The 18,624-nt window shown below is 40.9% G+C and overlaps 1 protein-coding gene across 1 annotated transcript in view; it reads right to left on the bottom strand.

Moving 5' to 3' along the window:
* Positions 1-4,594: 4,594 nt before the first annotated feature.
* The window catches only part of RFTN1 (raftlin, lipid raft linker 1), a gene marked incomplete at its 5' end in the record, with an annotated part of 88,067 nt that continues 74,037 nt past the window's right edge, over positions 4,595-18,624 (bottom strand). The window contains 3 exons of the mRNA XM_082479510.1: positions 4,595-6,109; positions 9,530-9,611; positions 11,028-11,131. Coding sequence (XP_082335636.1) covers positions 5,672-6,109; positions 9,530-9,611; positions 11,028-11,131 — 624 coding nt within the window. The 3' untranslated portion in view covers positions 4,595-5,671. The remainder of the gene's footprint in view (positions 6,110-9,529; positions 9,612-11,027; positions 11,132-18,624) is intronic.

Consider the following 18,624-nt stretch of genomic DNA (forward strand, 5'->3'; position numbering starts at 1 on the left):
ACCTCCTTGGCAGTCACTGCAGACCCACAGGCGACATCTCATCAAATTCCCTCCTACCAAAATAAAAGGAAGATTCCTTCTGAGTACCCCTATTTCAAGGAACGGTTCCTTGTTTGTTCATTCTAAAATGTAAATAGGACAGTGTGCTTGTCACAAAAAATAAAATCAAGGGGGGGTTGTGCTCACAAAGATCACAATTGACATCTCGGAGCTTGATGCTTGAAGGAAGCAGGTTTTTTTTTTCCTAGATATGTGCAATAAATTGCTGTTGGGAAGCAGTGGTGCCCTAAAATAAAAACCACACACTAGGCTCCTGCATGTTTTAACAGTGTAATCATAAAAAGATTCTGAGAAGCCTTTAAATGTTATTTTCCTTATGACTTTTAAATCATTAAGTGGATTATAAACTGGTTTACCCTTTTTTTCCCTTAATGCACATGCTTTCTTCAGCCCAAATGACATCTCTTTCACAAACTGCTCCTCAGGCTTGCAGCAAAATGTCCATTTAACAAAAGGCATTTCAAAACCCTTTGCTTCTGTAATCGTCCTCTTTTGCTCTAACCTCTTTCTGTCATCCCCTGTTATACTCACATTGAGCCCTATGGGGCGAGGACACATCTCTCTTAATTGTATGGTCTCACCCGCCTAAAAAGTAGTATTAAACACACGCTGCACCAGAAAATGGAGGAAAAATTAAATTTCATACCCCTCTTCCCCCAAATACCAGTAACCTCCATCACTGTTAACAAGAAGTTCTTTCTTACCTGGAACAGGTATCCTGCCAAAGGGCGCAGAACACCTTCATTCCATAATGCATACAATGGTCATAAATGACATTTCTGAGCCAGGAAAGTTGTTAACATCCATGTCCTCCGTAGCCTTTTTCTGTTGACACTTAAAGTCTTTTGGAAGTCTCTTCTTTCTAGAATTTAGTGGTCTTGTAGTAAAACATCAGTTTCACCTTAAAGTCTATTATTGTATCTGACTGCACCATAATTGCAAGAAAAAATTCCAAGGAAAATTAACCAATATAAACATCTGCTGTCCAAATAATTAAATGTGATATTAGCTTACACTGACGGGAACAGAGAGCAACCCCCGCTGTTCAGCAGCTACTGAGTTGGAGAAACTCTCATCACATTGTCAAATCATAACATGGAATCCTAGAAGAATGTTTATTCCTCTTCTATTTGTGTCACCAACTAAGGAGCGACTTAAAGAGAGAAAGTAGACTGATATACTTTTTTCCAGCAAACTATGAGGAGTGAGATATGTGTCCATCTATACATCTATATTTAACTTAGTGAGATGGTTTGTGAGTTACCGCCTTATTAGACTGAATCTTTTTCTTCTTCCTGTGACATTTATTTTACCAGTTTGCCGTGTGCTCATCTGGTACAATAAATAATGAAGTATTCCTATAGGATTTGCATTAATTATCTGGAAAAAAGAGTGGCTATTCAGTTACCATTACATCATTTTAGTTAGTAGGGTGCTTTTAGAGCAAGTAACAGAAAGCATTTCAATTGAAAAGCTTCTTTTTCCCCCCCTTCAGCATATAGGTAAGGTACTGATTAGAGTCAACGGCCACACTCGGCACTGCAGGCACCTTTCTGCTGCTGGAGGTTTTGGCAGGGACCGCCTTCTAAAGCCAGACGTGCATCTCCACTAACAGCCTTGGAGACACAGGAATTGCATCTGCAACTCTTCATTCATAGGTGCGCTGGTATTGTTAGGCAGCATTCCTCATACTTTTTGAGAAGCACTTATCAGCAAGAAATTAGTATCTGCTTTTCTTATACTCTTCAGTTCTGGGAGGATGGAATTCCTGCATGAAAAGCTGATCATGCTTTATTTCTGCCCTGTAATTGGCTCCCTGAGGCAAATGTACAGATTCACGGCAACTACAAAGAAAAAGCAGGGTATCCAAATGCAGAGCCTTTCCTCTGCTCACCTCAGGAACTGAGGCTGATAGAGGACCCAAATTAGAGGAAGAAAAAAAAAAAAGTATATTTGTTTGTACTTAGCTTCATTTCCATGCATATGTTAAAGCTGCTTTAAGGTATTTCAATAATTCTGTTTCCAAGTGCACAGATCAAATAATCAAAGAAATTAAGCAAGATGAAGTGCCATTCAAATTATCTGTGCATTTAACCCCACCTAAACTCTACGTAAACTATTTTAATTATGATGCTTCAAGATTTTGTACTTCCTACCCATCTTAATTCTACCCCTCTACCTCTGGCTGTTTGTTTCCATATAAAACCCCTTTTCCATCCTTCGTTTAATTCAGCGACCCCTCTTTGCCATCTTCATTCAGACTTTGACATTTCTTCACTTGTCTGAGCTGGATTTTCTCCTTTGAACTCATCCCATTTAACGATTGTTGTCTTGTTCGGATGACCACCTGCTCTAAACACCAGCCTAACTCCTTCTTCTGACAGTAGACTGCGTGCTCCTCCCTCAAATACAGGCAAACTCCTGGGACTGGTCTACACAAGTGGGTTTTGTTGGCCTAACGAGGACACATTCAGGTTAAAATACACCAGAGCGCCACTTGCATGTGCTGTTGTGCTTCATTGTCACCAGCCGGCATCGGTACCACGTGGTAGCACAACCCACCGGCTCCTTCCCCAGGCATGCCGGCAATCCTCACTGGTGTCTCCTTCCCTTACAAGAGAGGCATGGCAAGGTTAGTTTGCATCCTTACTGGGAGATTCTGCCTAGTTTAGGGGAAAAAAACAGGTTGGGCTTAAAATGGTGGCTCTCTGTGGGAAAGGAAAGAGCCTGGCTTCTCTCTCCACCATCTGTTGGGAGTGACAAACCCCACTATGGAGCTGGTGGCTCAGAGTCACTGTGGCTTCTTCGGAGGAGAAGTCCGTGCGGAGTCCTGCCCTCCCCCCACAAGTTGCTGATCGAGGCCGTACCTCTGCAGCCAAACTCCCATTTCAGCTTCTCCCACGTATGGTTGGTCTCTCCACTGTTGGCGTATTTCCCACATTGGTCAGGTTTTCAGACGCAGGAGTCAAGCTCTGGCCTGGCCCTTTCTGTTCTCCATTCAGGCTTCAAATCAGGTGATGACTGCTTTCTTTCACTTCCTTGACCGCTCTGGTGGTCTGGCTTTTTCAAGCCCCAAATGGCAAAGGCAGCTGAGCTAAAACGCACATAACAGCTGGGGGGCCTCGCTGCCGTGCCCCAAGCCAGCCTTCCCCAGCCCGCATCACATCTCTCGCATCTGTCTACGAGGTGATTTCAGCTCTCAGTTTACTTGAGACAGGGGCAGGGTGAAAAGCACGCACGCAACTCCACGCAGCTGAACTAAGAGTAATTCAAAGTCACAAGTTGGAATTCATTATGTGACTACAAAACCAAAACCGTGTGCCCTTTTCAAACTGAAAAAAAACCATGAAAGTTCTCTTCGAGTCTTCCCAACCCTACGCCCCTCTGGCATTTACCGGAACAAAGTTTTACATCTGGCTTTCGCTTAAAACAAGTGCAACTTCGTCATAGACCCTTATGTGCTCCATCAGACTGGTGACAGACAGCCAAGTAGCCAGTTCCCTACCACTAGTAATTACTGCTAATTCAGTAGTGAGGACCGTTCCTTCATCACCGCTTAGAGAACCCGAGTTCTTCCTTTTGGGGACAAATTGTTGGCAAGTACCACAAATAAGAAATCTCCTCATGACCTTTATTTCTCTTTAGTTTGGTAAGCAGTTGGGATCCAGTTAAACAAGGTCAAATTGCAACTCAATAAATGCTTTATATTCAAAAGTATTTGGAGAGTTCTTTCTACTGCAACATTTTCTACTAGTAAAATGTTCATTAAATACAATATATTTTTAAACAAGATTAATACAAAGCCAGTCCTTGAAATAGAAACCATCAGAAGAAGGATCTTATGCTAATAAAATTTGCAAACAGATACTTGAAACTGTACAGAGCAGAGACCTTGTATTTAAGTAGAACAACTGAAACAACCTATTTTTGAGGCTATAGGAACTTCAGTTTAATCTCAAGAAGCAGAATTAAATAATTGAAAATACCACCAGAAACTGAAGTTAGTTACAGTCCTGTGGTTAAACCACTGAATTCAAAATAAAAACCCTTTAAGCAATGAAAAAAATACCAGTGTGCTTTGTGTGTGTGAAATCGAATGGTTTAAACTTGAGTGCCGTTGATGCCAATTAGATGAATATTCCAAGTGGTGTCACTTTTTTCCCTTCTCTGCAGTGTTCTGCCAACGGTGTAATTTTTAGGGGTGGAAGGTGCTTTTGAACCATTCTGGGTGCACGTCTGATGCAGAACATAGTTCTTTGGACAGTATTTTGATTTGAAGACTCAGGAGAATTATCAGAAACAAATCAGTGAAGGGAAAAACCAGCAAATTGCTTACATAGCTCTTGCTTTAGAAAAACAAAAATCAGGAGAATTTAGAATGTATTTCTCACCTTGTTCCCAGGTTACTTGACCAGTTCTAAATAGGGATGAAGGCGGTTAAGAAGAGAGAAACAACTACTTCCTACATTTTTAAGAATACCGAAGTACTTGGAGAACATTGACACAGAAGCTATATTACACATGTACATTCACTTGTAAATATTTTAATGTAGCTCCAAACAAAACTGTAGTAATTTTACAGAATTACATTAGGTATCGGTCCCAAAATATGGTTACTTATATTAAAAAAAAAAAACCAAACCCTATTAAGGTATTTGCATTTTGTAAGGTCATTTAATGACATTGGTTGGCCACTGACCCCTGTGCACAGTTTCAGTTCTTTCCCACCACATGTTTCACAACAGTGAGGAAGTGGTGCAAAATCACCTGGAAGGGTCAGGAGGTAACGTCTAATTCCAATTTTAGTGAAGAGAGCTGCTGAAAGAAGTACATTTTACCTGCTTTTTTGTTTCCTGTTTTTCTACCTTCTGAAGCCCCCTCAACTATTGATGAACTGTTGATTGGCAAAGAGAACATAAATGTGAGCGAATAGGAAATTGCATTGTCTATCGGAATCATCTGCCTCACACAAATTTACCATGGGCTTTGTTTTCCCAGCGTGCCCAAAATAAGTATGCAATTTCCTTACTGCATAAAGATCTGCAAGAGTTAACAAAATTCAGGAGAGAGTATCGTCAGTAAGTATGCTATTTGAGATAAATACAGATAACAGCCATCTTATCTAAGCTTTCCAATTTCAGCCTGTTTAAGCCCAAATACCGTTTTCATGACACTATAAGCTTAATGACAAAATAACATATGGCACAATAACTTCTCCAGCAAAGTTACGTGGACAAGAAAGTATTACAGAGTAAAATCTGACCAAGTGGAACATCTGCCCTGACCTGGACACAAACCTAGTTTGCTAAGGTCGGTCACAGTAAAACCCAAGTATGTTTTCTGTCCCCACGTTTTAAAGTGTAGCTCTAGGAGACAGCGTAGGGCATGACAGGGCATGGACAGCATCTTGCAATTAATTTCTGTGGGTTAAAAAGCCCAGGCCCTGCAGTTACTTAAAATATCAAGATATCGGTGTGCTAAGGAGCAAACTGAGTACAATGCCAAAGAAATGTTGAATTGAGCAATGGAGTTCGTGATGGTGATTTGCAAAAATCTGTTCTTTTGTCTTGGCAAAGTATCAGCAACTCACAGGATTCTTGAAGCGTAGGTCTTATTCACAGGAGCAGCCCGTGTCCAGCCCTGCCCCATCGCTGCCATTGCAGCCATCGGATACTGGGGCACAGTCTCCCGCCTCTGTTCCCCCATCCGCACAGCAGCCAGACGTGCTCTGGCTCAGGCAGACCTGCGCGTCATTGTCACCGGTATCGCAACTTGCAGGACACGTTTCTTCCGATGCCCTGTCATGATGGGTACCTCTGTCGTTGGTCCCTGCTACCTCATCTCCCAAGTCTATGACATCATCCAGCTGCTGTTCCGGACCAGGCTTTGCTGTTGTTGAGATCTGTGCTTCTAAGTTTCTTGTGTTCTCCGTGACTTCAAATTCCTGCTTCTCCTCTGCCTTTTGCTTCTCTCTAATACTTAATTTGGCCTTCACGGATTTCTTCATTTGTTTGTTGTGCATGTCTTCTTTGGAGAACCTCCAGTGAAACTACAAGTAAGAGATCCAAATGTTAAAGACCATTGGAGCCAATCTCGCATGGACATTTGCTTTCCTGAGTAGAAATGTTTGTATTATTTAGTTTTAATTCAAAGCCTAGTTTGACCAAACAGACCTAAGATTAAAAACAATTGCATGACTAAATCAGACGGTTTAAGATCGTTTGTGCCTACATGTCTATATCTATTACACAGAGAAAAAGAGAATGTGACACATTCTGCTTCTGCTGTTTCACATGCCTAGTGGGTTCCTCTCCGCACGCTGTGACGCTGATGAGCCCTAACAGCACCCTGGCAGCCCACCTGCGCTGGGTGCAAAGCAAGAATATGCAAAGCTGCACAAACGCAGGCAGAGGAAGCAATCCCATGGCGTTATTCCAATGTTTTTCACCAGGTTAGCAGCAGAACTAACACTGCACCCAAGATCATACCCACACCGTAAAATATTCCGAACTGTTTGTATGAACAGAATGAACAGGTTTTGATGAGAAAGCATGAAGCTGCCTCTTGCAACACTTGCCGCAAGACTTACCACAGCTGCCATTTCAGAACTGTTTTAATTACTATCGGAAAAAAAGGGGAACTAGCACTACCTTGAAACACTGACTCGGCAGGCATAATATATATAAAGGCTGACAAATATATCTGCTTCATTCATCAAAAAATAAATGGACCTTCCAAAGGAAAGCCATCCCATGTTCCAAGCCACTGCTCAGCCATCCTACACAAGTTTGCTAAGTACATGTGAATGTGCACAACCATTTCATCAGCAGCATCCACGCTGATGGAAACTCAGGGATGGGTTGGGAGGTGATGTTCCGATGGCATAAATAAATCTCATCAGGACATTCAGCAAATTCAGCTGTGATCCAAAAGCCATTTTTTCCAGTGCAACCAGGTCTGTTGGTCAAAAGGAAGACTCGCGTTCATAAATTTTTAATCTAGCTATTTATTCCTTCCTCAAAAAGCCATTCAAAATCTATTAAGTTTATTAGATTACAAAGATGGAGCAATGCTTTTTCCTTCTGCTAGCCAGAACTTAATGTAGAAAGAGAAGAAAAAAAGTAAAAGAAACTGGCTTTCACAAGATTCTTCTTGGTTTTACTTACAGGAAACTATGTTTCACTTAAATATCAGTACAGTTTGGACAAAGAGGAAAGATAACGTCTCAGTTCTAGAGCTCAACTGTTTAAAGTTCAGAGACACATGAATAAATATTTTCCTCTTTGATTTGTAGAAGTGCTGGGCGCCCACAGCTCCCCTTTAACTTAAAGCTCTCTTTGATGGACGGTAAGATCAGGGCCCTGACTGTGATAAAGATCAAACTGCAGGGAAGACTGTGTTTTACGGGCAGATGTACGTATACTTAGTCAGGTACTTATTCTGTATTTCACAAAAATGCACACAGCCAATTTCTGCTGAAATAAGCATCATTTTTGTATAACGTGAACGAACATGGTTACCTCATCACTGACTGAATATTGCACCAGTAAGAGTACTTGTGTCTTACCGAAGGAAAAAATAAGTTGTACCACCCCTTTGCATGTTTCTTTTTCCGTTCCTCTGGCTAAACCGAACAGCGGTTGGTTGGTGTGCATACACAGGATGGATCAGTTTCTGACACTGAAACGTCCTTTTATTCTTATCAGCCTATTTCCCTCCCACAAGGGGTTATCTATAAACATTTTAGACATGCTGTATCACAAGTTAAAAAAACCCCGAGAGCCTGTGATGTATGTGCAGAATATTCAGCAACTTAATCAAATGCTGGGCTTGGCATCTTTGAAGTGACTCACAACAACCACTTACAGACGTTGAACTGGTCTTACATTTCTTTATGTAACTGTCATCAATGTACCCCATTTTTGCTTGACCTTTGGTATGAAAATGTGCTGTAGTAATTTTTGCCCTCAAATGCATCTGTGTATTTAATACTGCCAACGAGTAAATCCTTTGTTTTCTCAACCAGACATTGTTAAATAGGTTTTTATATTCCCAAATGAAAAAATTTAAACAAAGATTTGAGTCATCTGGGTGGTATGCATTTGTTATTATAATACAAGAAATCAGCATCACACTAATTTCTCTATTTGAAGTCCTACAGTTGCTTATAGATTCCCACCCTTTCCATTAAAACCACACACAGTGGTAGGAAAAGAATGACCAAATACAGGCACTCCAGCCCTCATCCCAAGATCCCTTTAATCACCTGAAAACACAGAGCAAAAACAAGAAAGATGGGCTTTGTAACACATTCACAGAATACTCTGGGCTCCAGCTTCGCTAATGAGAGGGGGTAAATCCTAAATCACGATTGTGCTCCCAACAGTTCTCTCCTACTTCAGTCAGTTCAAACACTCTCCTGGACTCCGCTGTACCTAAAAGATGACTTTCTCAGAACCTGGCTCCAAACCAATGAGTGGTTTATAGATGAAAACTATCTGTAGTTATCCAAAATGTTGGGTAAAATGCTCCTAGTGCTCAGCTCTGCTTAGTGTTTCCAATCTCCTACTCTAGCTCAGCTTCTGCAGGGCCTCAAGCGCACCACTCCTTCAGGTGACATTTGGCTAGCCAGCACTCACGTAAATGCACAGAGCTAGAGTAAAAACGAGCCTGTATTAATTAGCAACCTCCTCATCATGTGGTTTCAGAAATCCTTTCCATGCTTCACCTGGCTTTTCTGATCCCTTGCATATTGAAAGGGCAAGGCAAATTCGAGTACTGTAGGAAAGTCGGCACCTCCCCAGTTCCCAATTTAAACCAGTCCTTGTATTTCCCTCTCAACTGCACAGCGTGACAGGTTTGGGCAGGGGATCCCACAGCTACACATTTAAAAAGGGAAATGGGAATACATATGTGTATCCACATATGCACATCATTAGCTGTCAGCTATGTTCTTGGATAATTTAGCTGGATTTGGGGGGTGCTTTTTTTTTTTTCCCCCCCGTTAAATTCCAGCAGAATTCATTAACATTCACACAATAGATAGAAACACCAGCCAAGATCAGGCCTGCACCGTGCTAGGCTCTATCAAAACACATAGCAAGAAAGAGAGAGCAATTTAAATAGAAAAGACAGGCAATGGGTGAGAGAAAATAGTATTGGTTCCACCTTGCAGGCAGTGAATATGAGCAGAGAATTTTTAGGTCACGTATGGAGGTTTATGGCCCAGCTGTAAAGGGAAATCAACAACTCTTCTGCTGCTGTGAGTTCAACAGAGAATGAAATATAAGAGCTTTCACATCATTTGAGCATTTTTTGTTTCTCTCATTTGAACAGCTCAATTCCTTGCGTCTTGCTGCTGTAGCACAGAAACATTGAATAGGGCATTTTTACTTCTATGGGAAATCAATTACAATATTAAAATACCTCCAACAAAAACCAAAGAAACCAGGAACTCAAGGTTATTTACCTTAGATTCTTTCTTCTTTGCTTTCTGGGGCAAAGAAGGTCTCTGAAGAAATACAATTTGCTTTGTAGATAAATTCCCCTCCCTGCAAAGAAACAAATGCACACTCCTGAGAATGAATTAAATTCACATCCAGCATCATTCAAAGCGAAAATCCATCTCAGTCATTTATTTCTGCAGGTCAAAGAAGAAAAAATGAAGAATGACCTAAACATTGCCTGTCCCCAGTGTCTTTGAGCAGCCTGGTATTTTGGGGGGAGAAAAGCGCAACTGTTCAGCCTGATAGAGCCTGTCAGCCTGTGACATACTTTTGCTGAATGTTTTAGCATTAGTGTGTAAACACAGAATAAATTGTTTGGAACAAAAAGCAAGAAACCCAAGCACGCCGGTGCCTCTGTGTAGCAGCATCTCAGCGACACCGGAGCGCTCCCTCTCTCCCTCCCAGGGCACTGATCCGGAACGTGGCTGGGTGCTCCCTACGGGTCTGCAGCATGGCAGGAGGCACAATCAAATGCCACCAACGGTTAGATTGGGTAGGTGCTCTTCTGCACTGTCAACCTGACCTGTGTTGCTGAAGTTATAAATGGGATGCGGAAAGCTAGAAGAGAAAGAAAACCCTACTTACCTTTAAGAGACAGGGCTTACAAATCATCATTATGATTTTGCATTCGTTCCTATATTTAAATGTATAAGAAAAACTTAAATACCATTTTTCCCCCAGCACAGATGGCCTTTACTTTTTAGGCTTTTATGTGTAGGAGTAGTCCCCATCTAGATCTCATAAAGAACTGGGCGCATTTTTACTCTTTTAAGATAGCAAATCATGACTGATTATATTGGTGTATATATAAATACATTCCTGACCAGTGAAAATCCAGAATGTGCCATCTTCACAATTGACAAATGGGATGATTATTTTTCACCACAGTTATGAAGAATATTTTTTAATAGCTTGCATTTATATTTTAAAACTCAGAATTTTAATAATAGCATAGTAGACCACAGAATGATTACATATGTAAACAAGGCTACTTGAGTAACGATACACCAATCTCACATGGTTCTGCTCAGCTAGACAGTGTATACCAGCAGCATTAGACAAACATCAATTAAGAATAAAATTACTTTTCTTCAGACAGATCTCACTCCAAGTGTTATCACAGGTTTTGCCTTTGCTCTAAGAGGAGTTACTGGAAGATTCAGAGCAGGAATTTTACAATCAAGGGGTTTACAGAAAGGCAGAGACAATACCCTGAAAATTCATGCAGAAACCACACTGCCACCTTGCAGTATTTTGCCCACGTGCTTCCTGCCCCACGCAGCTTATGATGCTCAGAAAAGCCAGTAAACAGCTGCAGCAGGGTTTGCAAGGGCAGCTACCGCGCGCGTGCAAGGAAATCCATGCCAACTCCACAGAGAATTGCTAGTACGGACTGTGGTGGTTCATACAGCGACTTCCTTGGCCAAAAGGCAGTGCCCATCCTGCCCATCCCCTCCCTACCTGTTTGTCTTCACAATTGGAGTCGGAAGCACGCACGTCAGCTGCCAGCCGTACATGGCAAGGGAATTCAGCAGCGGAACATAGTCTGTCTGCACTTCAACCCCCTAGGAAAGAAAAATCAACAGTTAGCATCATCACTTGGAGTGTGACATTCAGTACGACACAAAAAAAAAAAAAAAAACCAACCCAAACCCAAGAAAATATACACGTGTGGGCTTTCTGGGAGGGAGAAAGGGTTTTTCTACTAAAGTGGGGCATTCTATATGTTCAGCTAGGCAGGAAGGAAAACGTTTGAAAACACGAGACGCAGGACCAATCGCCTGTACATCACAAACTGTTAAATGAGTTTGTTTAAAATGGTAAACATCTGTGATCTTATTTTTACACTGCCTGAATCATCCATCTAGCTTTAGATGATTCCAGATCTGAACAGGACCAATTCATTGTATTTTATCAATTATCTCCTCCCAAGCAAAAAGATATTCAAGTAGTTAAAAAATGACAACATTGCTTTGCTTAGATTCTGCTCTTGTCTAGGCTAGAGTAAATCCTGAAGATCTGTACTGAAATCAGTTGGGTTACTTTATTGTAATGGGTGAAAAGCAAAATAGCCAACAACAACAAAAATAAAAGATAAGTACAGGTGTATGCCTTTTATCACCCATAAATACGCATCGCTTCCTTCTTATTTTGAATAGGGAAATCTGTGGGTGAGGCCAAAAATGTTGCTTTTCAGTGCAGAAGTCTGGCTGCAGCCGCAGATCTACCCAGCAGAGCCTTGCTAATTCTTTCTACTAAATGGCAGACCCGGTAATTTGCACAGAAAGAACCACTGGTGGTTTCAACAAAGATTGCTCCAGTAAGGTGTCTAATTGCCAAGACTTCCAGTAATTTATCAAATAGATGCCTGAGCATATTTACTAGCTTTTAATTTTAATAAACACAACGCAAATGGTAACTACTAGTCTCTACAAGTATAACCATATTCCATTGGAATAACAATTATATTTGCCAAAAAGCTCAGGCACTTACACTGGTTTCATGTGCACGCAAGGAGTTTTAACTGCCAATTCTCAACACTGGGTAAGGCCCAATAGTTTTGCAGCCCAAAAAAATCCATTTATTCCCCAGTATTAAAATAGTAATTTGATCAGAACTAATCCAAATCCTGCTGTAGTTATTTCAAGGTATTTTAGTGAATTCCAATCTCAGCTATTCCTTTCTTCTAACAAACGTAATTTAGGTCACTTGATATCTTCATAACTGAATGACTGCCTGACTATACCTATTAAAAACCTGATCATGACTACTAATGCAAATAGCTGAAGAAACCGTATCACCCCTGCTTAAAAAGGAGAATGTTTAAAAACACCACTCCAGAAACTGCATGCAAGAGAACATTCTACTAATGTTACTTCTGATTTTTTTCCCCTGAGGCTTTCAGGGATTTACAGAGATACTGCTGCTTGACAACATCACAGACCAGAATTGCTAACACCAGGAGAGGAAAGAGATGCTCTGCAAGAGGGGCGCAATACCACGTGGCCTTTGACTCACGTCCTCTGAAGCCATCAGGATTTACCCTACTGTGATCGTGGTAGATTCAGAGTCTCCTCAGACTCCCATTTCCCTCTGTAAGATGGATATTTGGGGTTGGACTAGATGATCTCCAGAGGTCCCTTCCAACACCGACCATTCTGTGATTCTGTGATATTTCCACCCTCTTTCCAGTTTTTAAAATAGTGTCCAAGGGTAATGCAAAAATTATGAAGTATCTAGATGCCTTTAAGACATAACATCTCAAGAAAACACATTAATAACACACTGAGATTTATGAGACTGGTCAACAACGCCTTCCAAAAATAAAGATGAAAATATGCAACATGAGCATTAAGAATAAGGTCAGAGCATCCACCGTCGCAAGCCTGCCCTGAGGCACCTGCAAGAACATATAAAATGATCTGCCCAAAACATTCCCTCCATCAAACAGTGTTTGCAGAGGAAAAAAAACAGAAGCAGCTCACTCATTTAGAGGGTGGAAGACTAGCGGGTCAGGAAAGACTGGCACAGCAGACCTTGTTTGTGCCCCAAGTAACATCTTATGTTGCAAAGAGGATTTCTGTTTTGAATTCATTGCCTAAGGTTGTCGATTAGCAAGGAGAACCTTCTCCTTGCATCAGGATATGCAACAAACATCAAAAATCAGAGGAAGATTACAGCAATGAGGAAGGACATCAATACCACGCAGAGCTCATTTGGCTGCTGCAGAAGCCCAATTGTTTCAGGGACGTGCTGTCACTCCTGCCACAGCCCACCGTCCCTGCAGGCTCTGAGTGGCGAGACAAGGCTGGCTTTGGACGTGTCTGACTTGTCAGGATTAAGCATCATCTGCAGCAGATGATGCTGTATTTCACAATCCCAATGTTTCAGAAAGCAAAAGAGCAGGTAAGCACATTCAAAAGTGTAAAGTTACTGGAAAATAATTTTCAGATTGACTTAAAGTCAATTAGGCTTACCGAATTATTTTTTTTTTAAATCTGGAAATGTAAAAAACTCTGTTAAAAGAGTGCTGTACAACTGTTACAAAAAGGTGACCCCTTACTTTTCATATATGCTGGTACCTGACATCACAATCTGCATGTTAGGCTGTTTGGAGGAAGGAAGCGTGTACATTATGCAGAGGTGCACACCTCCTCCGAGCTTCACATGCTCTTTAACAAGCTCTCTCCGACTCTGCACGACGCTTCGCTGGAGTCAGACACCGCACCTCTTCCCCAGGTCCCTGGGGGAATAAACTACTCCTAATAATTGCCTGCGTTTGAAGATGATAGAAAAGAGAAAGAAGTCACTCCTGAATAAGCAGGTATAATTCATATGGGCTTCAAGCTCCTTACTTGCAAATACAGATAATTGAAGCTTTCTTTAAGACCACAAGAAATGACTTCTTCCTCCCCCTCCTGAATCATTCGTTGTAATCCTGTCCCACAACTGGAATTTGTGTGCCAGCAGGAGTCACAATTATACAGACCTTTAATTGGTGTCATATTAAATGCTTTCCAAAGCAAAAAGGCTTTTAAACAAACAATACACTGGGGGATGGGTGCAGAGGAAAAGAGTCATCTTGTATTCATTTTATATTTTATCTACTATTATTTGAGACAATGGAAAAAAATTTCAAACATACAGTTTCATAAAATGAAATTACAATGCTCCTTCTAGCTAGCAAATATTGGATTTGAACACCAGCAGAAGTAGAAAGTACGTGCCAGAGCTCTACTAAAAAAGAAGTGTTCAAATAATGCATCTCAAACTGAGAGACATTTCATTCAGTGAAAGGGTGGAAAATTTTAATTAACTTGCTTCCCACTCTCCTGTGGATGATAAGTAATCTCTGATCACACCTTGAGTGTCAAGAAGCCAGAGCGTATTGAGCTAGGTTTTTCCCTTGACTTGCATCACATGAAAAGAATTAATTTTATTTATAGTTGTACTGTTTGTTTTCAGCATTTTCTCCTTTCACAGTTGCTTCTGCTCATTAGAAAAAAAAAAAAGATTAAAAAACGATAACGATAATATCTAGGGCAAGCTATACAAACAACTGCATTAACAATTTTTCTTTTCTTTTTCCCCCCTACTGCGGCAATTTTAACCACAGCAAGATAATAAACAAGATGACTACTAAGCTCTTGTGAGACAGAAAGAAGTTCTTTAGAAATCATTCTTTCCTGGGTTAAGTGAATGTGATTTAGTTACAAGGCAGCTACGGACTGTCACTATTTAATATTTTTTCCAACATGGATTAAAGTGTGGAAGATTGAAAATCCCATTAAATAAATCTTAATAAAACCTTTATCAGCAAATCCTAACTGACTGCGTACTAAGATCTACAGACAGATGGCAAAGAGGATGGAAAGTAAAAACCACAAGTCGCTTTAAAGTGTAACCTACTGTTTGTGGGAGAAAAGGGGCAGTGTGTTCAAATCCAGCTCCTTCTAAAAAATACAGGGGAAAGCCTATGATGGTGGGAATGTGCACCCCCAGGAGGGCTGGTTACCAGTCCCCACCACTGCCAAAGCCAGAGCTTTCTCCTAGGGCACTGAAGGGAGGATGAGGAAGTGGCGAAGGCAGTACTTGCACCTTAGTGGAAAAGAGAGAAAATGAGAAAAATTGAATATTTGGGCTGCCTGAGAATGATCTGGCAAAAGTGTGTTGCAAATGTTTTACGTTTGCAGTAACACAGCTGAGAAGGAGACGAAATCCACGCTCTAATATTGTGCATTATTTGCCTTTTTTCTTTTCAGACTTCTTCCAAAAGGTAATTTCTGCTAATAATATAACATTATCTATCCATTGAAAGCACTTATTGGAAGCAAAAGAGAAGTTGCACAAGTGTTTCACAAATAAAAATTGGACTATGCTTCTCTAGTATTGAGCTGCTCCTAAATTTCCATGTGTAATGCACTGCAGCACCTTGCCAGCAGACACTTGCTATGCATCCATTAGCTGTAGAGCAGAGGGGTGTGGGACGGCTCCTGCACCCTTAGAAACCACCAGTGGCTTTTGGCAGCAGATGGGTCACTGACCAACAGACTAGGTGCCAAATTGGAACTTTAGTGGAAAGTTAATAGGAAAAAAAAAAGTTATAAATAAATCCACAGACAGGCTTTTTGCTCATTATTCTGGGCATATGTAATTTAGACTTACTGACGATTACTTAAGGTATGTGAATTCACGCACTGTGAAATATTTTTGAGAATACAATAAGGCTGTAACACTATATGGGGTTAACTGTTAAGACAGTTTTTCTGTGATTCAAGATGTATCCAGTCACAATTTCAATACACACAAAGGCTGCTGAGTAGCATTCACACCCGTCTTTACATATAGTGTAAAACAAAAAATGACCAAAAACCTTCCTGTGCCCACAAAGCTCGCTTCTCTCAGTGACTTCTGCAGATGCAAATCCTACTTTCTAGCACATGTATAAACTAACAAAAACGTGGGAGTGCTCCCGATATTGCCTGCACCTGTAACACAGAAGCACACTCACACAGAAACACAATTTTGCATTTATAGAAGCACAGGATATGTAGCAAAAGCTCCAGAAGGTGAACACAGAGGGCTCTCCACAAAGCAAGCACGGAAGCATCTTATGAAATGGGTTAAACTTACTATTACATAGGCAACGTACATGTGATAGGACAACTCCACATAATTGGCCATGGAGCACAAGACACAGATGTGATCCAGCAATCCATCAGCACATTTTCTTAAATAACTCTGGCATTTTTACTTTCAAAATTACTGCAACACTTGTGCACTGTACCTTAAGGTAAGCACTGGTTTTACTGTTCTTCCATCAACTGTTTTGGGGAAAAAACCCAACACGGAAAAACACTACCTGAGAACTTGCATACTCCAGGGTGCCTTACCACACACAGCTTAATCATCTCCATGCAGCTTCCCCAACATGATTTCCTTTGGTCATAATTTATTCTCAAACAGAATTTGGCTTTTGCAAAAAGGCTCTGTGCACCACTCCACCACTGTGGAACTAATAATCTGTTTCCATGTGAGGCACACAGCTGAAGCACAGACCCTCTACTGCCACCAGTTCAGGCAGCACAAGAGCAAACGTTAGCACTGCCCTTCACTTACTGTGTATGCGACTTACGGGGTTCAAGCACCTGCTTCCCGTGCCCCTTAAAATGCTGAGACCCCTCCCAAACCTGCCTGGCAGCAGCATCAGGTCAAAGAGGTGCGTTAGCCAAGGCACTACTGCCTGGCTAAAGGTGACCTGCTGGGGAAAAGCAGCATGACTTGTGCCCTGTGTGTTTTTTTTAGAAAGTATAAAAGAGGACTGAAATACTTTTTCTCAGCTTGTTCTTAAGCGGAAAGTTAAGATCTGGTATGCTTAATTTTTCCTGAAAGATTTTACAAGTGAGCAGAGAACCACTTCTTATCTCTGATCCTCTCACAAACCTAAGCAAAAAGTGACAGATAAGAAGTGTGGGGTTTTTTATTCAGACTGTTTAAAATCCTTTGCCTTTCTGCTTGTTTAGTTCAAGTGCCCTTTACGCATGTGGAAGAAGCATTCACTTTGTTAGATTTTCAATACTGCCAGTGCCACAAGAAAATCTCAGGAAAGTTCCAAGTTTGTATTGCGAGATTTTATTACTAAATTTATCAAGAAAACCAAAGAAAGATTAGCTTGCACCTTTTAATCCCACACAGAGCACATGTCTACTGAGTTCAGTAGACAAATATGTATATATGCTGCTTTCATATCTTACATAAAAGAAAAAAAAAAAAAAAAACCAAAACATAAAAATCTGTTGAAGAGGCTCCTGAAAGTGTTTTGGGTTTTTTTTTCAGATTTTCTTAAACAGCAACAAGCAGAAAAATGCTGAAATATTATGCCCACACAACACATACGTCCTCTGGGTGGTAAAGAGGGTCACTCACAGAGCTGCATTTCATGCCCATCGCCATCAGCTCCTTTGCTGACCTGGTCATGACTTCCTCCCATGGCTAGAGACCGCAGAACATAGCTTAACTGACATATGACCTAAATCAGGTTTACAGACAAATCAAATCCTTGTTTCCAGGGCATTTGTTTCAAGGCTTACATTAAGGCAACTTGCAACCTAGGCTCAGCAGAGATCATTTTTTAAATCTTTTGATATGTCGTACTTTAAAAGGTTTACCATGTCTACAGCAGACACTGACCCCATTCAATTCTGCCAGGGAAATGCCAACACCATGATGTATTTGAGATTTTAATTCATGTCAGTACACCAAAGATATGGTATAGCAGAAAATAAAAAAGTGATGAATCACCAGCTGAAGATTTTTAATGAGAAAATACCTGTAAGTTAAGGACAATATTTTCAAAATGAACAAGGCTTCAGAAGCAGAACAATGCAGAAATCTAAAATAGATGTTATAGCACTCAATTTTAAAGACAGTATTAGCTATTTTGTCTTGGGTAACGGGGAAGAGAAGGTGACAGATTAGAGTTGGGGAGGGGGAAATCATACAGGCTCTGATTAATCGGAACTGTCTACCCACATTTGCCTACACAAGCAGAATTAAAACCATCAAACAAGTTTTAGTGCTAGATCCCAGAGGCTGCGGTGGAAATAATACACCCTGACATTTTTAGAGTTAAAGTGATAAGGATGAGAGAGCAGCATTTTGTTATTAGCACTCCTATGGTCATTTGCAGAGGATGCCACAGCTCTACTTTGGGAAGAAAGAGTTAAATTACTCAGAGCTATTACATCCTGTCTGCTGCTTGGCGGGACCACATACTGTGACAGCTGCGAGCTTTACATCCTCTACAAACTGACATTTTACACACATACCGAGTGCATCGCACTGTTCAGCTTGTTTTCTCTATTAGCCTTGGCAATTAAAAAGGCAGCACTTTCTCTGCTAAGAGGTGTGCCAACCCCTCTTTTTTGCCTTCATGGCTAAACAGCAAAACTTTACCTTTTCATTTAGGAAGGCTCTCTTTTTATTACTACACTACATGTCTTCCTTTTTAAAACAGCTTTCTTTTGTTGTGGCTGGGATTCTTTTGTTTGTTTCTTCT

The sequence above is a fragment of the Vanellus vanellus genome (genome assembly GCF_965231255.1).
Source record: "Vanellus vanellus genome assembly, chromosome: 2".
NCBI lineage: Eukaryota > Metazoa > Chordata > Aves > Charadriiformes > Charadriidae > Vanellus > Vanellus vanellus.